Raw genomic sequence first — 20705 nt, forward strand, 5'->3', positions numbered from 1 at the left:
TCGTGTAAATATCTACCTACCTTGTTTGATAGGTAGGTAGGTACCGATGCTATTACCCTACCTGTAGCATTTAGATAATTAATAGGTACCTAATGTAGATACACAGCAATAATTCTCTTCTTTACACAAACTTGTTTATTTACAGACGAATGAAACATTCCACCAAAGATCAAGGTGTCATAGCTAACAATAAATCATTATCGATTCAATGGAAGCAATGTTACATAATAGTACATAATAGTAGGTACATAATATATGGAGCGAGGGTCGCTTTTCAGCTGGGCTCCATTCCCACGCTACCCATTGGGGAACAATGCTGTGCTTCTTATTGGACCAACAACGCTCGACCTTTTTACGATTCTGGAGTCTTGAACAGGATCAGCATCCGAGAGGCTTGCCAAGGCACCAAGGCACATGTATTTACCCGTACCAACAACGCGTTGCCGTTTCCCGCAAACACCTATAAGAATCCACCTCTTCGGTAGTTCTACCCCAAGTTCTTAAAAATACCCGTTACTTGGCGTTTCAACTCGGTGTTCTATAGTAAGCCAGGGCTAGAGCAAGAAGAAGGAGAAGAATGCAGCAGCTTATTACTACCGCCGCTGTCTTGTCAGCCCTACTAGTTCAGTCCAGTACCGCGGCTGACGATACCGCCTTTATCACCGCCTCGCCTCACGCCGGTTCGGCCACCTCAGACCTTTTCCCTCCACGGAGCAGTACGTAGTGTTAATCTTACTACATCACCCGTTTTATCTACCGTAGTATACCTTATGTCAGTAATTAACATGGCACCTTATATACTAACAAGAAAAACAATATAATAAGCCGCGGTCGATTCAGCGCTTTTCCCGCCCGAGGATGAAGTCGGTTTCCCTGGGCCAACTCCAACTGGTGTTGAGCCTGCAGCAATTCAAACCGCAGCAGCATACCCGTATAATCGAGGGCCAACGAATCAGTTCCCGTTAGTTGCACCTCAGCCTTATGGCCAGAGTGAGACATCAGACAAATTTGATATCACTAAATATTGGGGTAACCTGTCACCTTGGTATTCCCTCTCTTCTGCCGACTATGGTTTGCCAGATACTAGCCCCCTCGCACCACCGGGCTGCAGTGTGACCCAGGTTCATCTCCTATACCGCCATGGCGCCAGGTATCCCACTTCCGGGGCTGCACCGGCTCAATTCGCGGAGAAGATCGCAAATGCCACTAAGAAGGGACTCAAGGTGAAGGATGATCTGACTTTCTTGTCCGACTGGACATATAAGCTGGGCGGTGAGCTACTATCGCCATTCGGCAGGAGCCAGGAGTTTCTCCTTGGTATCCAGCACCGCCAGCTCTACGGCCACCTGCTCAATAACTTCACCGAGGCCGGTACTATTCCCGTCTTCCGTACCGAATCTCAGGATCGCATGGTCAAGACTACCGAAAACTTCGCGGCCGGCTTCTTCGGCGTACCCGAGTATTTGGATCAAGTGAGCATTGAGATTCTTGTCGAGGCACCTGGAGTAAACAACTCGGGTGCCCCCTACTATGTTTGTGACAATGCCGATGTCTCCAGTCGAGGATACATTGGCAGCTCTCTAGCCGCAGAGTTCGCTAAGGATGCTTTTAACGCCACCCTCGCTCGGCTAAACTCACAAGTAAGCCTATCAAATACCTAAGCTCAAGGGCCGGAGGAAGGAATAAGCTAATGACGTGTTCAAGGTCTCTGGTATCGAGTTCACTCCTACAGATATCATTTCGATGCTCCAACTTTGCTCTTACGAGACCAACGCGCTCGGATACTCCGCGTTCTGTGGACTATTTAGCCAGGAAGATTTCATGAACTATGAATACTTCTATGATATTGTACGTCATGCCGTATAGCCACGTCTTTTCTCTATCGTTCTCCCATCATTCTACCAATTAAGCGTACTAACCCATCCAAGTCCTTCTATTACGACAATGGACCAGGATCTCCTGTCTCTGCTGCCCAGGGCAAGGGTTACCTACAAGAATTCGTCGCGCGGTTCACGGGAGAATATCCCGAAGCTTGGTCTGCTCTGAACCAGACATTCGACAATTCGTCTACCTATTTTCCCCTCAATCAGTCCATTTACGCCGATGCCACTCACGAGGTTGTTGTGCTCGACACCCTTACCGCCTTCAACCTAACGGCCTTGTTCAAGGGACCACCTCTAAACCCCAAAGAGAACCGAAGAGAGAATAGCTTTTCATCTAGTAAGACTGTGCCGTTCGCGACCCACTTTACTGCCCAGGTTCTCGAATGCTCAACCTACCAGCCCACCAAGCAGATCAGGTTCATTCTGTAAGTTTCCTCCCGCCTTCCACTTGTATGCATATCGTTATATATAACGGATTGTGCTCATGAAACCCCAGGAACGACGCCGTTATCCCGGTCGCGGAATCTTACCCCGGCTGCCCGGCCGACCCCCACGGGCTCTGTGCGTTCGATAATGTCGTCTCGGTGCTCAAGGACCGCATCGACGAGATCGACTTCGACTACGACTGCTTCGGCGACTACAAAGCCGAGGCCGGTGTCGACTACAACGGCAGAGCGCCGAAGAGCAGCTAGGATGACAGGTCGCAGGCGCCCGGCAGCCTGCAGAACGGAGTGGTCACCGCTATGGTCAAGATTTTTCTGGTCTTGGGAACTATCATCGTGTTCTTTTTTCGATGGTAGTCGGGGAAGTGGTTTTGAGATGAGGTCTGCGTTGACGATGGTAATTACATACACGAATAAGTACCTAACCTAAGATGACTCGTTTTTGGCCTTCTAGGGTTATGTCAAAAAGAACCCTTCACGCATTATGAGCTCTTATTCACCTAGATATTCATCATGATAATGATAAATCTTTACGATATTACTTCCACTAGTATTCGGCTTACCTTGACTTCAAACTGTTTCTATCGCAAAAAGGGATCCGCAATCGTTAAATCCGGACCCGAGATTCGAATCCGGGTTCGTTCAATATCCCAAAGGACCCTTTCGTATACACTCTTATACCATTTCTTGTCGAACCAGTACCCTAGAATCCAAAATGATGTGACGGCCTCTAAGACCACTTTTGTCGAAATTATGTCAGCTGATGAAGATATAGTTATTTTTGGAATAACGAATAGGTAGGCAGGTAGGTAATAACTTACGTATCGAGATAAGGACTTGCCACCATCGCCAGCCAATAGAGTCGCCTGCATCGTTCTGGGGAAAGTCGCGACTAGGAATGGCGAGGAAACTTGTTACGAACGACATGGGAGTCTGATGGGAAGTTAGTAGAGCAAAGCAAAGCAAAGCATATGTGTTGTACCTAAGGTGGGCTAGGTACCGAGGGTTGGATATTATATGGGTAAAGAAACGGAAATGGGTACGTACGAACACCACGGTTATCATAGTGAACACAAAGAGCAACTGATTCTGTCTCTCGCCGGCTTTTTGTCTCTTGTGCCCGTCGTTGGCTAGCCAGTGCGTATCTATTGCGTCGTTTAGGTTTCCCTGCTTTTGCTTAAGGTCTAGGAGACTCTTTATCTGGGGAGTATCAGCATCAAGACGTTAGGCGGAGTAATTAAACACTCTCCAGGCGTCGGTAGACCTAATAGCTACCTTAGGTAGTTGCCTAAGGTACACGCACCGAATAGTAGGGGTCTGGTATAAACTCACCGAGTTTTCAACCCACAGCGCGTCCTTTTCGAGTCTCTCTACTTTGGAAACACGTCCGTCGAGATCCTGGCTCGTAGGGTAGAGATGGTCCTCCGCGTCTTCTTCCTTGAGCATGCTTCGGTACTGGTTAATAAGCACTTTCTGGTCCACGAGAACTCGTTCGATCATCCTGAGCTCGTCCCGGATATCTTTGATCTCGCTGAGATGTTCGACCTCCTTCGTTATGTCGCACAGCTTCTTCTCCTTCTCCTGATACTCCGCGCTTTCTTCTTGCATTTTCACTTTTCTCGCGAAGCTGGTATCATTCGCTTCTGCTTGGGATGCATCACTGTCTCGTATCCATGAAATCTTTTGCCACTTGGTGAATTCCCTAAAACACTCCGTTTCCGCTTGAGCCTGTAAAACAAAGGGTCAATACCCAGTATAGCATATGTATTATGAGCTAGAGAATGACGTACTTCATACGCAATGCTCTGCTCGAAAATATCAAAGACATTTTCATCCAACCCGGCGTTGCTTGGTGCATCAACGAACCCAACAACGCTGTCTAAAACTTTCATGATGGTTGAATCTATGGTTGCCGGCAGATCCTCTGCCATGCCCTGGGAGATTTGAGTCAAGAGCTCGACCTCGGAGCTGCTGTACGAACGATCCGGGAATGCCGTAATGAAAGTGTCTGCAAGTTAAAGATTAGAATGTAGGGTAGGTTAGACAATAACACCACTAGGTATTAGTCGCGGGTGTCTTACCTGAGCTGATTTTCCAGAGCCACATTTGGTTCACCATAAGAAGTTTCTTGGGATTTTGAGGGGCTTTCGACTTGTTAGAGGAGGTTTCGCTCTCCTCGGTTTCTTCGGGTTGGTACGTAGCCAACTTGTAAGGCGATTTGGATTTGGTTCTCTTCTTCCGTAGCTCCGCGTATTTGACGACAACCTGGGTCTTATCTCTATCGGTAGAGTCGTTAAGGAACGAGTAGTAGAACTGGTCTAGGGAGTATGGAATATGTAAATCTTCGGGTTCGTCGCCGAATTTGCGGTACACCCTCTCCAGATCCTGTCTCTTGCGGAATGGAGACTGTTCATTTTCTCTGCGACTTATATAGTTTTCAAGAGCTTCTACATCGAAGTATGGTACCTAGAAATAGATGAGGAATTCAGTTTTTAAACTGCACGTCTTGTTCTAAGTGGCTATTGGACTTACAACCATTGAAAAGAGGTGGTCAGACTTAGGGCATCGTTTGAAGGATGGTCTTCGTAAGCGTATATCAGATATTGAACCTTTGTACTCATTGTATGAACTGTCTATGAAGCGGATAACCTCTTTGAAGTTATCCAATGTTAGGCTAATCTCAGAGCTTTCGTATAAATTACGAATCGTATCCTGATTTCGTGCTTGTTGTAAGTATTTCCTTTTCTACACCGTTGATCAAAGCTGAAAGTCTCACCTTAACCCAAATTTTCTGCATTGGGTTAGCATCCAGAGAATTCTCAATGCGCTTAGGGGAAAGGTCATATCTATGACATACATTGTTTGCGGGAAGATGTATCCATCTCCAATATTGCTTCCCTTCCATTTCTTTCGCCAATGTTATAGGCTGAATGCTCTCGTCTTGGTCGGTCGCATGCTCCCATTGATGGTATATGAATTTTCTGATCGATACTTCTCGCGGTAAATAAAACCCAGAAGTATGGTATTGGATTCGAGCGTTGAATAAGTCACACACGCGTGCTTTCTCGTTGTCGAACTTTGCTACTTTTGTATTAGACTCGCCTCGGATCTCTTTTGCCTGTACCTTGGGATGATTCTTCAAAATCTCCTGTATTTGCTGGAGAACACGTTGCTCAGGTTCGGATAAGCCCAAGTCTAAAAGCTTTGCTTTCAGTAAGTCCTCCATAGTACGTCCGTCATGTCGCTTCTGACTGGCAGTAGCCCCATTTTGCAATAAAGTCTTCACGATTTCAACATGGCCGCTGCCAAGCACTGGGTTTCTCCCTCGACTACCTAGCCCGAGAAAGACTCGGTGACTTCTGTCCCCACAGACTACTGTATGTAGTACTGTATCCTTTCCCAATGCTACCCTGGCGTTGATATCTGCGCCATGACGGATAAGCTGACTGGCAATATCATGATGGCCGAAGATGGCTGCTTCATGAAGCGCCGTATATCCCAGTCTGTCATGTCCGTTAACATCAACACCATCTTTCAATAGACTCTCTACTATGCCTTGGTAGCCTTCCGCGGAGGCTTGTAATAAACCCAACACATCTCCGGCGATTCCCGCTGTAGGCGATGCCCTATGACTGAGAAGTTTAGAGGCCATAGAGGGATCTTCCAAAACAAAAATAGCAATGTCCAATACCGTCCTGCCCTGCTTATCTATGGCATTTATATCGGCTCCATATTGAATTAGTAGTTCAACAATGTCCCTGCGGCCGCTCTCCACAGCAGCAAAAAGCTCTGTCCCCTCAGTGTCCAATTCATTAATGTTCTCGTGCTTCGATAAGATCGCTTGCAATGCTAATTTGTTGCCAGTCATTACCGCCTCGTGTATTGTCGACGGTCCCCCCAGAGTTGAAGGATTGAAGATTTTCATATCAATAACAAGCTCTTTATCGCCGTCAATAAGAACAAGAACGCTGGAAATTCCACGTCCACCATTGAACGCCACCTGTAGACGGTTCCATAGGTTGGACTGGTCAATGACGGGGACGCCGTTCTTAACGTCGCCCGTCTCAGTCATAGCTACGATAGAGTTTTCCTGTATGTCGAGAACACGGTACTGTTTCAAAACGGGATAGTGCATAGAGTGGACTGCAATATCAGGAGTAGGGTTCACGATGAAAGAAAATCCTTCATGGAGCTGTTTTGTAAAGGGGTCGACGCCAAGATAGCGGTGCTGGCCGGTAACCGACGAGATCGAGATACGGATGACCTGACAAGGGCGTCCCTGAAGGATTAAGATATCACCCATACCGATATGTTGGCAGGGAATTGTTGTAGCGTTTTGTATATTAGGGGGTTTTTCCCCTTCGGGGTAAAAGGTTCGGTCAACCATTGTGGTGGTTAATTGACCAGCTATCAGAAGAACAATAGTAAAATGTAGTTTACAGCCACGGAAGCTGGACCACGGAAGCTGGACCCTTGACCTGGCAAAAAAGAAACTCCTCTTAAATTACCCGTCGTCCAAATAACAAGTGTATGGAGGAGAATGCTCAGGTAATAGATAGGAGGTAGGTAAACTGGATTTACTAGGCACACGCAACTTTTAAGGCCATAACGAACTGGGAATGCTAGGAGTTTTAACCATTGAAGCATCTTATCCTTTTTAACTTGGCACCAAGGGTTCAAAGAAAATGAGATGTGATAGTTAACATAACGTTTTAGAAAGAAATCGAATACTCCAGGCCGCCACAAAATAGCAAGATAGCGGTACCGTAGTAGGTATTGGCCAGTAAAATTTTGCAGACTAGACGATCGCGGAAGATGATGCAGCAGAGCTGAACAAGATATGCAAGCAGCAAGAGTACGAGGCTCTCCTTAGGCTTTATAATAGGATAATGGTCGACTATATTTCTTGGCTTTAATTTACATTGGTACCTAACTGTTTGATTCGGCCTGAGCTCATGCGGCCTCAGTCGGTTCCGCAGTAAAGTCATGAGGGGGTCTCTCTCTTGCCCAATCTTCCACGATAACAGCAGTAAAGTTCCGCTTCACCTCCGACTCGCTACATTCATTATCTTATTAGTCTGGTGCATTTATATATACATAGATACCCAACCTATACGACGCAGCACCATCAACAATGTAGGGAACTTAACATACCCCTCAGCATTGAACAGGTAGCTAACGGCAATGTGAACCTGGCTATAAACCGGGACAGGAAGGACACGCGCCAGCACGGCAGCCCCGGCAGCCTCGTCCCCCATTTCCAGGTCGCAGTTCGAGTACTCCGAGCCCAGGGGATTCCCGTTCGCAAACCCGGCACAGTGCGCGAAGAACGCCGGGACGCGCGCCTGGTCGTCCCCGTATTCGGGCGCGGATACGTTGAAGTCTAGGTAGACAGGTAGGCGGATTGACATTTCAACATATGAATTGAAATTTGAAACCTGCAAGACGTCTCGCGAGGAGAAGAGATTAAGGGGCCCGAGGCTACCTAAGGTAATGGAAGTTTAGGTTTAGGTTGAGTTGGTTTAGGTATTACTTACCGTACCATCCTGTTGTCGGTGCAGTCGGGGCTCTGTGAGATTCTCCTGCTTGCCACTTAAGAATATCCCAGATATAATCCGCGGGTGAAGAAACCATCGTGCTGCGGCAGCTGTCGCGAGGGTAAGGATCTTAGTGAGCATCTTGATAGATGCCTTGGTAGATGTGAGTTTTGCTGGTGTATTTAGTTTTATGAGATGAGACGAATGCATGACATTAACTTGCACGAAGTATTTAGACTAAGTATATGGATACCTGGAAGATTGATCTAGGTTTTTATACGATTTCGCAAGCTTAAAATTACTTTTCAGCTCGTAACATGGTGCTATAAGTATAGGCATTGTTGTTGGGCGATGGGCGACGCGATTACCTGAGAATTATGGCTAAATACGAATATTTGCAACGTTACGAACAGTTCAATATTGTCGTATTGCACAAGAATAATGGCTTGTATCTCTCATGAGAATAACGAATCATTATTGACCATTTAATGCAATTCAACTCGCGCTGCGTGTTCTAGAATGTTGGCCTTTCTGCGGCCGCGTTTTATCACATTCGACGCTTATTAGAGCACATGCAAAGAAATACTTCAAAACACCAACGAAGGTAATATATTATATAATGCAGTTGATCATATTCAATGATGAGTGTCCATTCTACTTTTTCAATATTGACACACGCTGTAGCCTAATTCAAAATGCGATATCAAAACGTAACTGTCGCCATGCCATGGCTGTAAAACAGGTACGTAGTCCATTATATAGGACTTGAGGGATATACGCTAGCCTTGATGCATCACATGCTGTCGTCGTTATCCTTGTAAATGATGGCTTCCATCCAAACTACTGTTGCAAAACACATCTTTCCCAAATGTTGCCAGGACTATATCCGCTAAGATATCAATTAGTAAATGATTAATATACGCCTGCTTAATATTTTTTACACATGTCAAAGGGAAAATTAAATAGGTAAGTACCTTCATTCACACTGCGCGGTGTCCCTATCCGGGTTATGTAATAAGGCGAGTGGTGGGCTTATGGGTGACGCCTCGGACGTAGATGAGATCCTTAGTGGCAACGTCCTCGATCGACTCAACCTTGCCCTGTACAAAGGTCATTCGGATCTGCCTGTGCCTGTCTCTGGTGTGGTGGTAGATGTATTTTCGGGCATTCTTGTCGTACACGGAGCGCAGTCGCGAGGGGTAGCCGTTCTGGTAAACGACGATGACCCTTGGCAATCCCGAGGCTGGAGAACGCGGTTCCGGCGATTGCGGCAGCGATTGGGGAGGCGTTGTGACCTCGACGTGGGGGGTGACTGTACGGATCTGGAGAGATACTTGGGTTTGCCCAGTTGATGATGCCTTTGAAGCGTCGTCTTCCACTAAAGTCGCCTTTCGATATGGGCACGGAGTAGGTGATAAAAGCCCGATAGTGGGAGACGGAGAGGGAGTCTGATCTCCTCCAGATGTCGCCGGACTGGACTTCGGAGTGGCGATGCTGGTTTGGCGATCCATGTTGGAAATGATGAGTGCTTAGTAACTTGAGTTGGGGTTGAATTGGAAAGAATTAGAAAAGTGATGTGCGATGTCCAAGTCTTGGGAATCAAGAAATGATGGAATTCGAAGGGGAATTCGAAGGGGAAGTTGGATCAGGTTAAGGTTAGGTATAGGTACCTAGGTAGGTAGGTAACGTATTCAAGGTATGATATTTTCTGGTAGTTTGAGGAAAAGAAAGTTCAGAGATGGGCTCAGACACGTGAGTCTTGTGCCTTGACCTCAAACTAGATGAAAGGATGACCTATTATGACAGTTATGTTAGGTACTAAGGTACGACAGCTGCTTCAAGATGGTCATTGCTACTTGAGCAGCCGCGCGTTGAGAATACACTGAAGAAATTAAATTTAGACGACGTTTTGTTTCGACTGGCTTCTAACTACTACGCCTAAAGGAGATCCCACCCCAAGGCAACCAAAGACGGTAAGCACCCTATTTTTTTAAACATGAAGATTTCGTAAATGACAGAAATGTGTAAGATGCCTCGAATATTAGCAACTGGTTAGGCACGAACCCCTAAAAATTGTTAGACGAAGACACCGACGCACCATTGTCCCACTTCCATTTGGCTAGAAAAAAAGTGACTCTTTGGCAGTGGAAAAAAAAAACAAAAAAGGAAATGTAGATAGATACTATATCAATAGTAAAACTGCTTAGAACAACCTTACTCGACATACTTTTTCCCATCCACAGGTACCTAACCTAGACATGCCTCACTAAGTCCTCTCTCACTTTTCCTTTGCCACCCCCCCTTGCCCCTGCTCCCCCCTTTAAAACAGAAATCTTAATACAGCTTCCTGGTCGCCGACCCTGTTCTATTTCTCGTTTCCTTGGACTGGCTTGTCTTCCGGAGAGAAATTTAGGCTGATACTATTGACGCAGTGTCTCTCATCGGTTGGAGTTGGGTATCCTTCCCCCTTGAAGACATGACCAAGATGACCACCGCAGTTGGCGCAGCAAATCTCCGTCCTTTCCATGCCCCACGAGTTGTCAGTATGCCTTGTGACAGCGCCGGGAATGCTGTCAAAATATGCCGGCCAGCCGCAGCCGGACTGGAACTTGTGATTTGCCTTGTACAATGGGGAATTGCAGCCTGCACATGTATACACGCCAGATTCGGAGAAGAACTTATCATACTTCCCGGATCCCGGTGGCTCGGTGCCCTTTTCTCTGAGAATTCTGAATTGTTCTAGGGAGCGTAAGTCCGTGCCTATTCTGGAGGAGGATATTAGGGCATGCATACCTTTGCTGAGAACAGCGCGCCACTCGTCAGGTGTTCTCTGGTCCGGATACGACATGTTGTTGGATGTATTTGAGCTTGAGCCAAACAGACTTCCTAAGAATGGAATGGTCGGCATAGACCTTAAAGTTGTTGAGGTATAGCGCAGTGACGGATGAACCAAAGGACGAACTCTAGCTCTACTCAAGGTAGAAAAGGTGAAGAAAGTTCGGAATAAGTTAGAGAATGGAAACGATCGCATTAGTTGTTACGGTCTGTTGAATAGTTGAATAGGTTTATTTATATGGGGGGATCCGACTTGATGATTTGGAATTACTGTTTTACTAATTTACTATGTAATAGACGTTGTAATGCACGAAATGCTTCAAAGTCACTCTACCGAAAGGACAAGGGATGGAATTAATGCAGATGTCGTCAGCGACGTTATAAATTGATCCACACCATTCGCCACAATTTGCATATGTTAGCTGCATAACTAAGCCTCTTGGGATATGTCTGCATGTGCAGCACTTGAGCGCATAAAGCACCCCCACACCTGCTGGCGAAGATGACGGATTAATTCGAAATCGCGCCTTCCGATATCGTGTGCTCCAGCTTAGGTAAGTACCTAGGTACCTAGGTGCTCATGTAATATCTACGTAGGTACTTGGAACGCTCAGACCAAGGTCTAAATTGAGGAAAGCCACAGTTTCATTCATTGCACCTCATCTTTTACAACTTTACAATTAGATTTCCCATATCGCTGCCACACCCATCAGCTACTATTCCCCTTTCAACTCCTGCGTTTAGGCAACCCCTTTTTCTAATCACCTAACTTCGAACCTTTTTACATCCCACCCTGTAAAATTGTTGACTGGAAAACTCAAATACCCCACGCTTACTCCTATTCGTTGCTGGTAGCCATCACGCTATGTCTAGACGGCCTCCTAACCCAGCTGCTGAACGGGCAGCCCAAAACCAACAAACCATTAAGAGCCTCCTGAAATTGGAAGCTAACAAGATATGCGCCGACTGCAAGCGAAATAAGCGTACGTCCTCTTCAGTATAATCTACTAATTCCGTTTCGGTAAACTCACGCTGTGGTATAGATCCGCGATGGGCGAGCTGGAACTTGGGTGTCTTTATCTGCATTCGCTGCTCGGGAATCCACCGAGGGATGGGCACCCACATATCAAGAGTCAAGTCTGTTGATCTAGACTCGTGGACGGACGAGCAATTACAAAGCGTCTTGAGCTGGGGTAATGCGCGCGCCAACAAATATTGGGAATCGAAGCTGGCTGCTGGCCATGTTCCCTCCGAAGCAAAGATCGAGAACTTTATCAGAACCAAATATGAACTTAAGAGATGGGTGATGGACGGGCCAATGCCGGATCCTGCGAGCCTAGATGTGGAAGGTGACGACGATGTTCCACTAAGCATCGTAAAAGAGAAGCAAAGTATAGACAGAAAGGAGTCAATCCGAAAGAGCTCTGTTGGGAAACAAGCTGCGCCGCGGGGTATAGCACCTCCCGCGCCAGCACCTCAAGCAGATCTTATCGGCGGCGACGATATCCCCCCGAGGGCGAGTACCGCTGGCCCGGCTTCTTCTCAAGTCCCTCCCAAGTCGGCACCAGCTCCCCCCAAAGCAGTCAACACTAAGGACTCACTCCTAGGATTGGACTTTTTCGGCGAAGCACCAGCTGCGCCTCCACGTCCAGCAAGTACGAATAATGCCGGTGGTATAGGCGGTCAATCGAGGCCTGACCTCAAACAGTCTATCCTATCTCTCTATGCGTCGGCCCCACGACCTCAACAAGCACTACAGCAACCGTCACATTCCTCTTCCGGATCATTCGGAGGCTTTGGAGCAATGCAGTCTCCGTTGCAATCCCCAACGATGCCGGCGATGGGACACCAATCGCAAAAATCGATAGGTGGGGGGCTGGAAGATGCCTTTGCTGGGTTGAGTTTTGGAAAAGTACCGCCCCCGAAGAGTCCGCAAAAGGATGCGTTTGCTGGTCTGTCAAATATATCGAGTAACCGGTCCACCCCACAGCCTTCGACTTCTTCATTCTCTGGTCTTAGTGGGGGTAGTTTCTTTGACTCTAAGCCTGCTCAGCTAGCATCACACCAGCAGTCCAAACCTTCGCTATCATCATCTGACAGCTTCGGTGCATTTGGTACACCAGCTGCTACGTCAAAACCAGCACAGTCTTCCTCAGCAGCCCTAGGTGACCTCTTCGACTGGTCCGCCCCTGCTCAACCAGTTGCGGCTCCAGCTCCCTCGAGGCCTGCCCCTTCGTCAACTGCCGACTCCATCTTCAATCTTTCAGCGAATCAATCAAAGCCGGCGCCTGCACCAGCACCAGTCGCAAGTGCGACTTCAGCTTTGAGCACATCTGCATTTAGCAACTCGGACGTTTGGGGGAATGCATGGGGCGCTCCTGAACCTAGTCCAGCCGCAGCTCCTAAGAGTCCAGTGGCTGCTACGAGCCCTATTGGCGGCGGCAATGACTTTGGTGCCTGGAGCAGTACTGGTGGGTCTTTTGCTACCCAGAGTTTGGTACCAGGAGCCTCTGGGGGTTTTACACCTGCTCCAAAGGTAGCTGCGGACGAGGAATTCGGAGGCTGGACTAGTAGCACAGGCGGGAATTTCAGCAGCAACGGTGGAGCAAGACCCGGTGGCGGGTTCGGAAATGATGACTTGTTCTCCAATGTTTGGAAGTAAGCATCAGGTCGGTCGTCCGATATATTGCAGAACTTGACGGAATAAAGGCTGAGCCTTGTTAATTCTGAGTTGGCTCTAGTTGTGCTGCTCGTTACCTAATGCATGGCTACACCCAAGCTAATTGTCAAATACATACCCGCACATAAAATGAGACCAATCAAGGTAAATTTATTGGGCTTCTCGTTACCTATACCTGAGTAACCTTACCTGGATACCTAAGGTAGCCAAGGAGGTCAAATCCATAAACGCCTATGCTATGCTACAAGGACGACTTGCAAGGACGGTAAGTCGTCCGTATCAAATAAACCATAATTTTACTCGTGTTCCCCGTCTTATTACATCGTTGCTGCCGATACCATTTGGGTATGTCATCAAACATTGCAGCTCCGTACTTCACCCCTCAGCCAGGTGTCTTTATGCCGTGTTAGCAAAGTGCAATCGCTCGCTCCCTTCAATTCGTCAACTCCTACGCCATCCAAAAAGGCTATAAACCTAAGCAATGGATCCAAAGCCTTGAGGCTCGCACAGTGGAATGATGGTATATCGTTCGATAGCGTCTTATGAGACTTTCCCTTCAATGGAGTTTGGTCGCTCTTTTTTCTTTCTGTTCTCGTAGTCCGCAGACTGACGTATCGAGATACCGAATCGCGGATGTAATCGAATTGTTCAGAAAATCCACTTGAGCAAGTAGTATATTATCAGAAAGGCGCCGATAAGGATCCCCGAGAGTTTTAGGATGGCGACTTTGTTCCCCGACGCCGCCATGCGACCCAATCGGCCGGCGGAACCCTTGAGCTGCGAGGACATGGAGGAAAAGGTATCGGACTATATATAAAATAATACGAAAGATTGGTTAGTGCGTGGCAATGTCAAGTCTTATATACCAAGCAGGTAAAGTAGGAAGATAAAATGGCAGGCGGGTGAAAATCCGTACAGTGTTATCGATCACGTCCTGCGCTCTCGCGTGGTCGTAGATGTCCACCGTCACGCCGCGCAGTGACGAGACCTTCGCGGATAGCTCGTCTAGACGCGCGTTGTTCTGGCGCTCGCGTTCGTATGCCTCAGACATATTTTTGTTAACCTCTGTAGCTAATAATTTATTTATCTTGGTGTATCTTCCAATGCGACTACAGTCGTGCACGACGATAGATAGGATCGGGCGTCGGTACTCTATCTCAATCTTGGAAATGCGCAGTCGAAGGGTCGTGAGATAAATCGGCGACGAGCGAATCGATATTATATTTGTAAATTTTCGTTGGATATTTCGAGAGCCCCTCCGGTGGGCGAGGATTAATTTGTTGTCTCTTGTTTTCGGTATTATCGCTATTCTTTTACTCCTCTAAAAGCCGGCTGTGACGGGAGCATGGTTTTGGTAAATGTTCCTGTTACGAGAAAAAGGAGGCGAGCAACAAACGTTGAGTGAGATGACGCAGAGAATTGTGGCTGATGACTTTTAAACCCGTCTAGACACAAAAAGAAGATAGCGCCGGGGATCCTTGCATGGAGATGTGCAAGTATCGGTACCAAGGTTGTACCGTCCTATCGTTCGAATTGGCTGGGCATCTAATCCATACCCATACCCCAGCCCAGCTTCAGGTTTAGCTTTCAACAAAGCTCGGAAGTCGTGGCTCATAGTGGGGCCTTTCACTAGTTGTGACCTCATATCTTCCCAAGTCCCAGCTGTACTCGCAAAGTATATACCCGTACCTTCCCAAATTTGTCAAGCTACCTCAAATACAAGTTGGTTAATGTTTGTGTACCTAATCTAGCATAAGGTACTAGCCTCGCCTTCTCTAGTGTATTGGTGCCATTGGTGCATTGGCGCTTTGAAGCTTTGCCGTTGTTGCCGCCTGCCCCGCCGTGGTGGCAGGACTCCCACAGCTGACGACACCAGTATTGGTTCTTTCCGGTTGGTAAAAGTAAACCGTAAACACCTTCCATGCAAACAATTACAGTGTCATTGATACCACTACCAGCTTTTAGTTAAAGCTTCTTCTAACTTACTACCTACCAACTAACCTACCTCTTATTCACCTCTTCAAGTTAAACAGCGATCGCAATAGTTGCGCGATATCAAACTCATATACCCTGACAACACCATACATTGTGTCGTCTAATTTTATTTTTATTTTCTTTATTCTTTTTTTTCGCCTTCTCCTCTAATTGCATTTTGACTGGACAAGTTTAACTTTTGCAGTTGGTGTTTGCAACTTTCTACAATAGCTAAACTGCTTAATATTCCTTGCCGTCGCATTAAAGGTTTTTAAGCTCGGAAATATCGGATTAGACTTTTTTTTCATCTTGAGATACCAATAGTACCCTCAAGATGGGTATTAACAACCCTCTTCCGTCGTCTATGGCGTGTAAGTCTACCCCCCAACTACGAATAACCTTCGCTCCCTTGCGATTCGGTACCTACCACGGAACTTTATGACAGGCAAACACTAACTCTGTCTACAGCGGAATGCAAGAAGTGCGGCAAAATTCTCACCTCTTTCATCGATCCTCGCCAAGCGTTTGGTCCCGACAAGATAATTCCTCCGTCGGTTCTAGCAAACGCAAAAGTAAGTGGGCCTTCCGTCGCATTTTCGGTCATGCGCCTACGGAATCATTTGTATCTATAATTCGTACAACTCAGAGAACAGTAGCTTACGATTACATATTTAGGGCCTGGCGATCCTCACCGTCATTAAAGCCGGCTTCCTCGGATCGGCGCGTTTTGGCTCCGGGCTCGTCGTCGCCCGTCTCCCCAACGGAACATGGTCTGCACCCTCGGCTATCGTTACTGCGGGTGGTGGTTTTGGTGGTCAGATCGGATTCGAGCTGACCGACTTCGTCTTCATCCTCAACGACTCCCACGCCGTTAAAACCTTCTCCCAACAAGGCTCTATCACATTAGGTGGAAACGTCTCTATAGCGGCGGGACCAGTAGGCCGAAACGCGGAAGCCGCTGGTGCAGCATCCCTCAGAAGCGTAGCCGGTATTTTTAGCTACAGCAAGACGAAGGGACTGTTCGCCGGAGTGTCTTTGGAGGGCTCGGCGATCGTGGAACGAAGAGACGCGAACGAAAAATTATACGGCCAGCGCTTGACAGCGGCACAACTCCTCACGGGCGCCGTACCACCACCGCCGCAAGCCGCCCCGTTAATGTCCGTCCTGAATTCCAGAGTATTTGCGGGTATGCGCCAAGGTACCGTGGACGATGCCATGTATAATGACGTTCCGGTTTATGACGATAGCCATGATAACGTAGTACGGAATAGCCAACGAGGAAGTACCCATAGCGAACCTCAATACAACGGTCAGGAGGAGTTTGGCGCGCCAAGACGAGCGAATACATGGCAAGACGACGTGTACGATCGGCCGGCTGCTAGTGCTGGTGTTAACAGGTCCGGTACCGTAGCAGCGCGAGCCTCAATGCCGGTAGGTGGCTACTCGCAAGGAAGCCGGGTTGGCCCTGGTAGACCCGCAGCACCGAAACCGAATTTTGCCAGCAAACAAGCGTTGATGAAGAAGAACGAGGCCGTTGCGTTATACAACTTCGACCCGGACCAGCCAGGCGACCTAGGCTTTAAAAAGGGCGATGTTATCACAGTGCTAAAGAAGACTGACAGTGATAACGATTGGTGGTAAGGATATGATGCACTTCATGCGATTTCATTGGTATTTTGTTACTAATAAGCGCTCCTAGGACTGGCATGATCGGCTCAAGACATGGTATGTTTCCCAGCAATTACGTCAAAATGAGAGAATAAGAAAGAGAGCGATACGAGCTTTCCGAGATTACTTTCTTCCCCAGGGGTAAACCGGGGCATGGACGAGCGTACTCGGAGTCGGATCGTGGATAAGGCACCCAGGGCCCGCGAGGTTAAAGGAGGAAGAAAAGCTGTTGTGAGATTGCTTGCTTAGGAGAAGGAGGAGGAGATACCTGGCTCGCTCTTGAGATACCAAGATTCCATTTCATCACATTAGGGTTTTTTTTTTTTTTGCGATTCAAACTTTTTGGGGCGTAAGTGGTGTTTTTTTTTTTTTTTTTAAACCTACCTACCTCCAACAGCCAGGTATCTAACATTTTGAAACCGATGGGTTTTATTATGCGTGGATGATAGATAATATTAACGTTTGGTATTGTAAATATATTGGTACCTGGCTTGAGAATATTGAAAATAAAACTTTGCGACTACCTACCTCTTACAGTGATAAATGGGTTCGATTAGAAAGTTGTAACTTGAGCGAGAATGACCCCTTCCCTCTTGTGGCAAGGCTTCGCTCTGTCGATGTTTTGTCCGTGATAAAACAGCGATGAGACTGCTCGGAAGGTTTGTCAGCTTGTATGGGCGAGACCACAATTAGGTACATCGTAATAGGGGAATTCGAAGAGAAAAGCGAACTTTGCTCTCTCCTACCCCTATCAGCTTGTGGGTGCTAACTTCAAATCGTTCCACCCAACTTGCTGCAGTTAAACATGATATCACCAAGCAGTTCATATCATATGATACGAGCTTTATCATTGTTACGGCTACTCGTCTGGTACGTACAATACCTAAACTAATGGCTCGCATAAAAGAGAACAACACACTTTTACACTTACGAAACTATCTTCTTTTAAAAGAGCTAGTTATATTCTAAATCGTTACTGTGGCTTAGCATGCAGTTTCTCTGGCATCTTGAATTTATGCAGTACTTGAGGTAGCATTGCTATCTGATGGGCCTTAAAAGGGCCAGTCGCTGTGTTGAGGTCGAGTGCTCTTCAAAATACCTACCTCTATTTTCGACTCGGGTTGTGAGGTCTAACCTAGAGCATTGACCGTATTCCCGTGATTATCTTGCTTATGTCCCAACGGCTACAAAATCCCTTTGTATGTCATAGATTGCCATTAGAAGGAAGGACAGGTGAGAGATTTCGCGGGTCTCCTAGGACCTATCAGGTATACCCAAGGAATTGGGAAATTTTACAATCAAGCTTCGCCTGGCGGGAGGCGTATCTGCCTCCAGCCGGGTAGTCGAGATAGCCGAGCGCAAGGGGGCGGAAAGCCACCCGGGTAATTGATTATTCGACATGGTCCGTAGGAATATGAAGGGTCCGGGCGTTTGCATGAAGAACGCTGTTCTTTCAAAATTCGAAACAGGAATGGACGTGGCTTTAGCAATTTCATGCTAGGTAGGTAGTTTTCTTCTATGGCGTGTATTTTCCACAGTGTATATTAAGGTAGTTAATAGAACCGCCCGGTATGTTTGCGAAGGGGAAGCGCGGGATGCTGCTATTTTTGGGCCGAGCAGAATGTCTGATTGGCTCCGTTGGAGGATTTAAGCGCGCGGAGACCGGGGGCGGATCCGCCCGCCGGATGCGTGCAGCTAGGTATAGGAATTAGAGTTATCTGGGGTTGTTCGGCGGCAAGCTTTATGGATTGTACCTGCTAATATAGAGTGTAGGCGTCTATACACTACCTATAGCTTAGGTACCTAACTTACCTACCTAAAATGAAATAAAACCGAAGCGCGGCGCTTAACAAGATAACTCGGGGGAGTATCATATACTATTTACTGCGCCTGATGAAACGGAGCGGGGCGGAAGGGTAAGAGTGAAGATGGAGGGATAAATGAAATTAAGGGGCTAATTAGGTACGGAGTAGAGAATGCCGTGATATTATTATACGCCGGTAGACGCGCTGTCGTTGTCGTCGAAACCGGTAGCAGCAGCCGCCTCAGCCTCGAAATACCGCCAGGCCTAGGCCTCCCGCTTCATCGGAAGCACTTGCTTTCTGGAGTAGCTAGATCGGTAGCAAGGTCGTGTGTATATGCGTAATGTGTGTCTCAGAAAACACGATGCTTAATCTTTTATTTTTATTTCATTTTATTATTATTTTTCTGTCAATGTTATTGTCTGAAAGCTGTGCTGCTGTGATCGAAACTCGGACGCACAGACGCGAGCTCAAACCTGTTTACTACCCGGTCTGCCCTTCCATGCTGTCGAGACATGCAGCTCAGCCGGTGTGAATCGAAGCCTGTGATGTGGAGCGGAAAAGTAAACTATTTGTCAGAGCAAGAGACAGTAATAACATTAATCGTATTTATCGTTCGCTTATTGCTGTTAGGCCTCGGCCGTTGCTGCTGCTGCTGCTGCTGCTGTGAATGTAGGTACCTTAGGTAGGTAGGTAATCCACACCCACCCGGAGATCTAACCTTAGGGTGGTAGCGTGTCGGCGGTGTGCACGTCGGCCGATAGGTGGAGCGGGGCAGCAATCACGGGTTTAAAGAAGAAGAGTGGCGGAGAGGAACATTAGGTTAGGCTACATGTACCTAAGGCATGTTAACATGCATCGGGTATATGTCCCAGCTCTACCTATGCGTGTGGCTTCTACGTAAAATTGTTGACAGCCACTTAGGAGGGACGCCAACGCACCATCTACTACGCAGAAAGTTTTAACATACATATCATTTCGGAGAACGGAGAATTATACGACATGCAAGTGGTGGCTTAACTGCCGCGTGAAGATTTGCTCTTCGGCCCTAGAGTCTAGTAGGCTCTCCTCCCCAAGCGGGAGCTAAGACTGTGGCTTACTGCCTTACCACGTCTCGCTCGTCCCGCTTGGGGAAGGGGATCGGCCATTCTTTAGCGGGGGGAGGGTTGAACAAGAACTGCTGATGAGCTCACTGGGGACTGAGGGGAAACCGATTGGATCTGCGAGGAGCGTGAGCCACACCTTCGATTTTCCCTTTTGGACGTAACCTTCGACCGAGGCTCTTCCACCCCTTCTTTTTTATACCAATATAGATAGTATACTGCCGAATGTGTGCGAGGGCGGCTGAGATCATCAGGCCATAACGGCGACGGTTTCGCTTTGTTATTCTAATCCCAAGGCATATTTCTTGTCTCTTCGTCGCAACGTAACGTCCGTTGGCTGCAGGCAATGGCGACAGCTTCCTGTATGTGCAACGTGTAAACAATAGATTACCTTTTTTGACTTCTCTACTTGCTCATGTGTAACTAAAATAATATACTACTAATACCTATGTGATCGATATGGATATATATGTATGTGTGTGTATATGTGTACCTAACCTAATGTATACCTAACATAGTATACCTATACTATGTTAAGGTATAGTTCCAATAGGTTAGGCATGTACGTAAATATAATGTACGAATGCGCTGTCTATCGCCTCATGAGGCAGAGGCATAATATACGGAATACGTGGCTGACCCCATCTGCACCTGCCATTTGGTCTACCGAGCACTGATCCTTACCGGTCCGGAGAGAAAAAGGTCTAGGTCATCAGCCACACGGCCATGAAATGTTACTAGATCCCATATAGATTGTTTCGATTCGAGGCGGCTGCAGCC

The 20705-nt window shown here is 47.3% G+C and overlaps 8 protein-coding genes across 8 annotated transcripts; 3 read left to right on the forward strand and 5 right to left on the reverse strand.

Annotated features, from left to right (window-relative positions):
* Positions 1-341: 341 nt before the first annotated feature.
* On the forward strand, positions 342-2868 carry F4812DRAFT_412021 (phosphoglycerate mutase-like protein). The gene is made up of 5 exons (XM_047932674.1): positions 342-716; positions 826-1640; positions 1705-1848; positions 1929-2308; positions 2380-2868. The coding sequence occupies exons 1-5, from the start codon at positions 578-580 to the stop codon at positions 2573-2575; spliced, it is 1674 nt and encodes a 557-aa protein (XP_047795539.1). The 5' UTR covers positions 342-577; the 3' UTR covers positions 2576-2868.
* F4812DRAFT_412023 (uncharacterized protein) lies at positions 2869-6934 on the reverse strand. The gene is made up of 9 exons (XM_047932675.1): positions 5184-6934; positions 5103-5117; positions 4859-5038; positions 4408-4792; positions 4117-4334; positions 3659-4054; positions 3374-3526; positions 3148-3259; positions 2869-3065 (listed from the first exon to the last, which is right to left on the reverse strand). The coding sequence occupies exons 1-9, from the start codon at positions 6711-6713 to the stop codon at positions 2908-2910; spliced, it is 3147 nt and encodes a 1048-aa protein (XP_047795540.1). The 5' UTR covers positions 6714-6934; the 3' UTR covers positions 2869-2907.
* Positions 6935-7410: 476 nt separating this feature from the next.
* F4812DRAFT_412024 (uncharacterized protein) lies at positions 7411-8180 on the reverse strand (the record flags this gene model as incomplete). The annotated part of the gene is made up of 1 exon (XM_047932676.1): positions 7411-8180. The coding sequence occupies exon 1, from the start codon at positions 7735-7737 to the stop codon at positions 7414-7416; it is 324 nt and encodes a 107-aa protein (XP_047795541.1). The 5' UTR covers positions 7738-8180.
* A 690-nt stretch (positions 8181-8870) lies between these two features.
* Positions 8871-9374, reverse strand: F4812DRAFT_455042 (uncharacterized protein; the record flags this gene model as incomplete). The annotated part of the gene is made up of 1 exon (XM_047936758.1): positions 8871-9374. One exon carries the CDS (start codon positions 9372-9374, stop codon positions 8871-8873), a length of 504 nt encoding a protein of 167 aa, XP_047795542.1.
* A 335-nt stretch (positions 9375-9709) lies between these two features.
* On the reverse strand, positions 9710-11111 carry F4812DRAFT_43126 (SelR-domain-containing protein). The gene is made up of 2 exons (XM_047934421.1): positions 10657-11111; positions 9710-10602 (listed from the first exon to the last, which is right to left on the reverse strand). Exons 1-2 carry the CDS (start codon positions 10892-10894, stop codon positions 10229-10231), a joined length of 612 nt encoding a protein of 203 aa, XP_047795543.1. The 5' UTR covers positions 10895-11111; the 3' UTR covers positions 9710-10228.
* A 227-nt stretch (positions 11112-11338) lies between these two features.
* Positions 11339-13488, forward strand: F4812DRAFT_43142 (ArfGap-domain-containing protein). Its single transcript, XM_047934437.1, has 2 exons — positions 11339-11681; positions 11742-13488. Exons 1-2 carry the CDS (start codon positions 11564-11566, stop codon positions 13358-13360), a joined length of 1737 nt encoding a protein of 578 aa, XP_047795544.1. The 5' UTR covers positions 11339-11563; the 3' UTR covers positions 13361-13488.
* Positions 13489-13961: 473 nt separating this feature from the next.
* F4812DRAFT_43148 (uncharacterized protein) lies at positions 13962-14621 on the reverse strand. Its single transcript, XM_047934443.1, has 2 exons — positions 14295-14621; positions 13962-14185 (listed from the first exon to the last, which is right to left on the reverse strand). Exons 1-2 carry the CDS (start codon positions 14427-14429, stop codon positions 14027-14029), a joined length of 294 nt encoding a protein of 97 aa, XP_047795545.1. The 5' UTR covers positions 14430-14621; the 3' UTR covers positions 13962-14026.
* Positions 14622-15494: 873 nt separating this feature from the next.
* Positions 15495-17172, forward strand: F4812DRAFT_43165 (DUF500-domain-containing protein). Its single transcript, XM_047934462.1, has 4 exons — positions 15495-15723; positions 15821-15924; positions 16028-16989; positions 17052-17172. Exons 1-4 carry the CDS (start codon positions 15687-15689, stop codon positions 17113-17115), a joined length of 1167 nt encoding a protein of 388 aa, XP_047795546.1. The 5' UTR covers positions 15495-15686; the 3' UTR covers positions 17116-17172.
* Positions 17173-20705: the final 3533 nt, after the last annotated feature.

The sequence above is a fragment of the Daldinia caldariorum genome (assembly GCF_022478825.1).
Source record: "Daldinia caldariorum strain CBS 122874 unplaced genomic scaffold F4812scaffold_1, whole genome shotgun sequence".
In the NCBI taxonomy this organism is placed as follows: Eukaryota; Fungi; Ascomycota; class Sordariomycetes; order Xylariales; family Hypoxylaceae; genus Daldinia; species Daldinia caldariorum.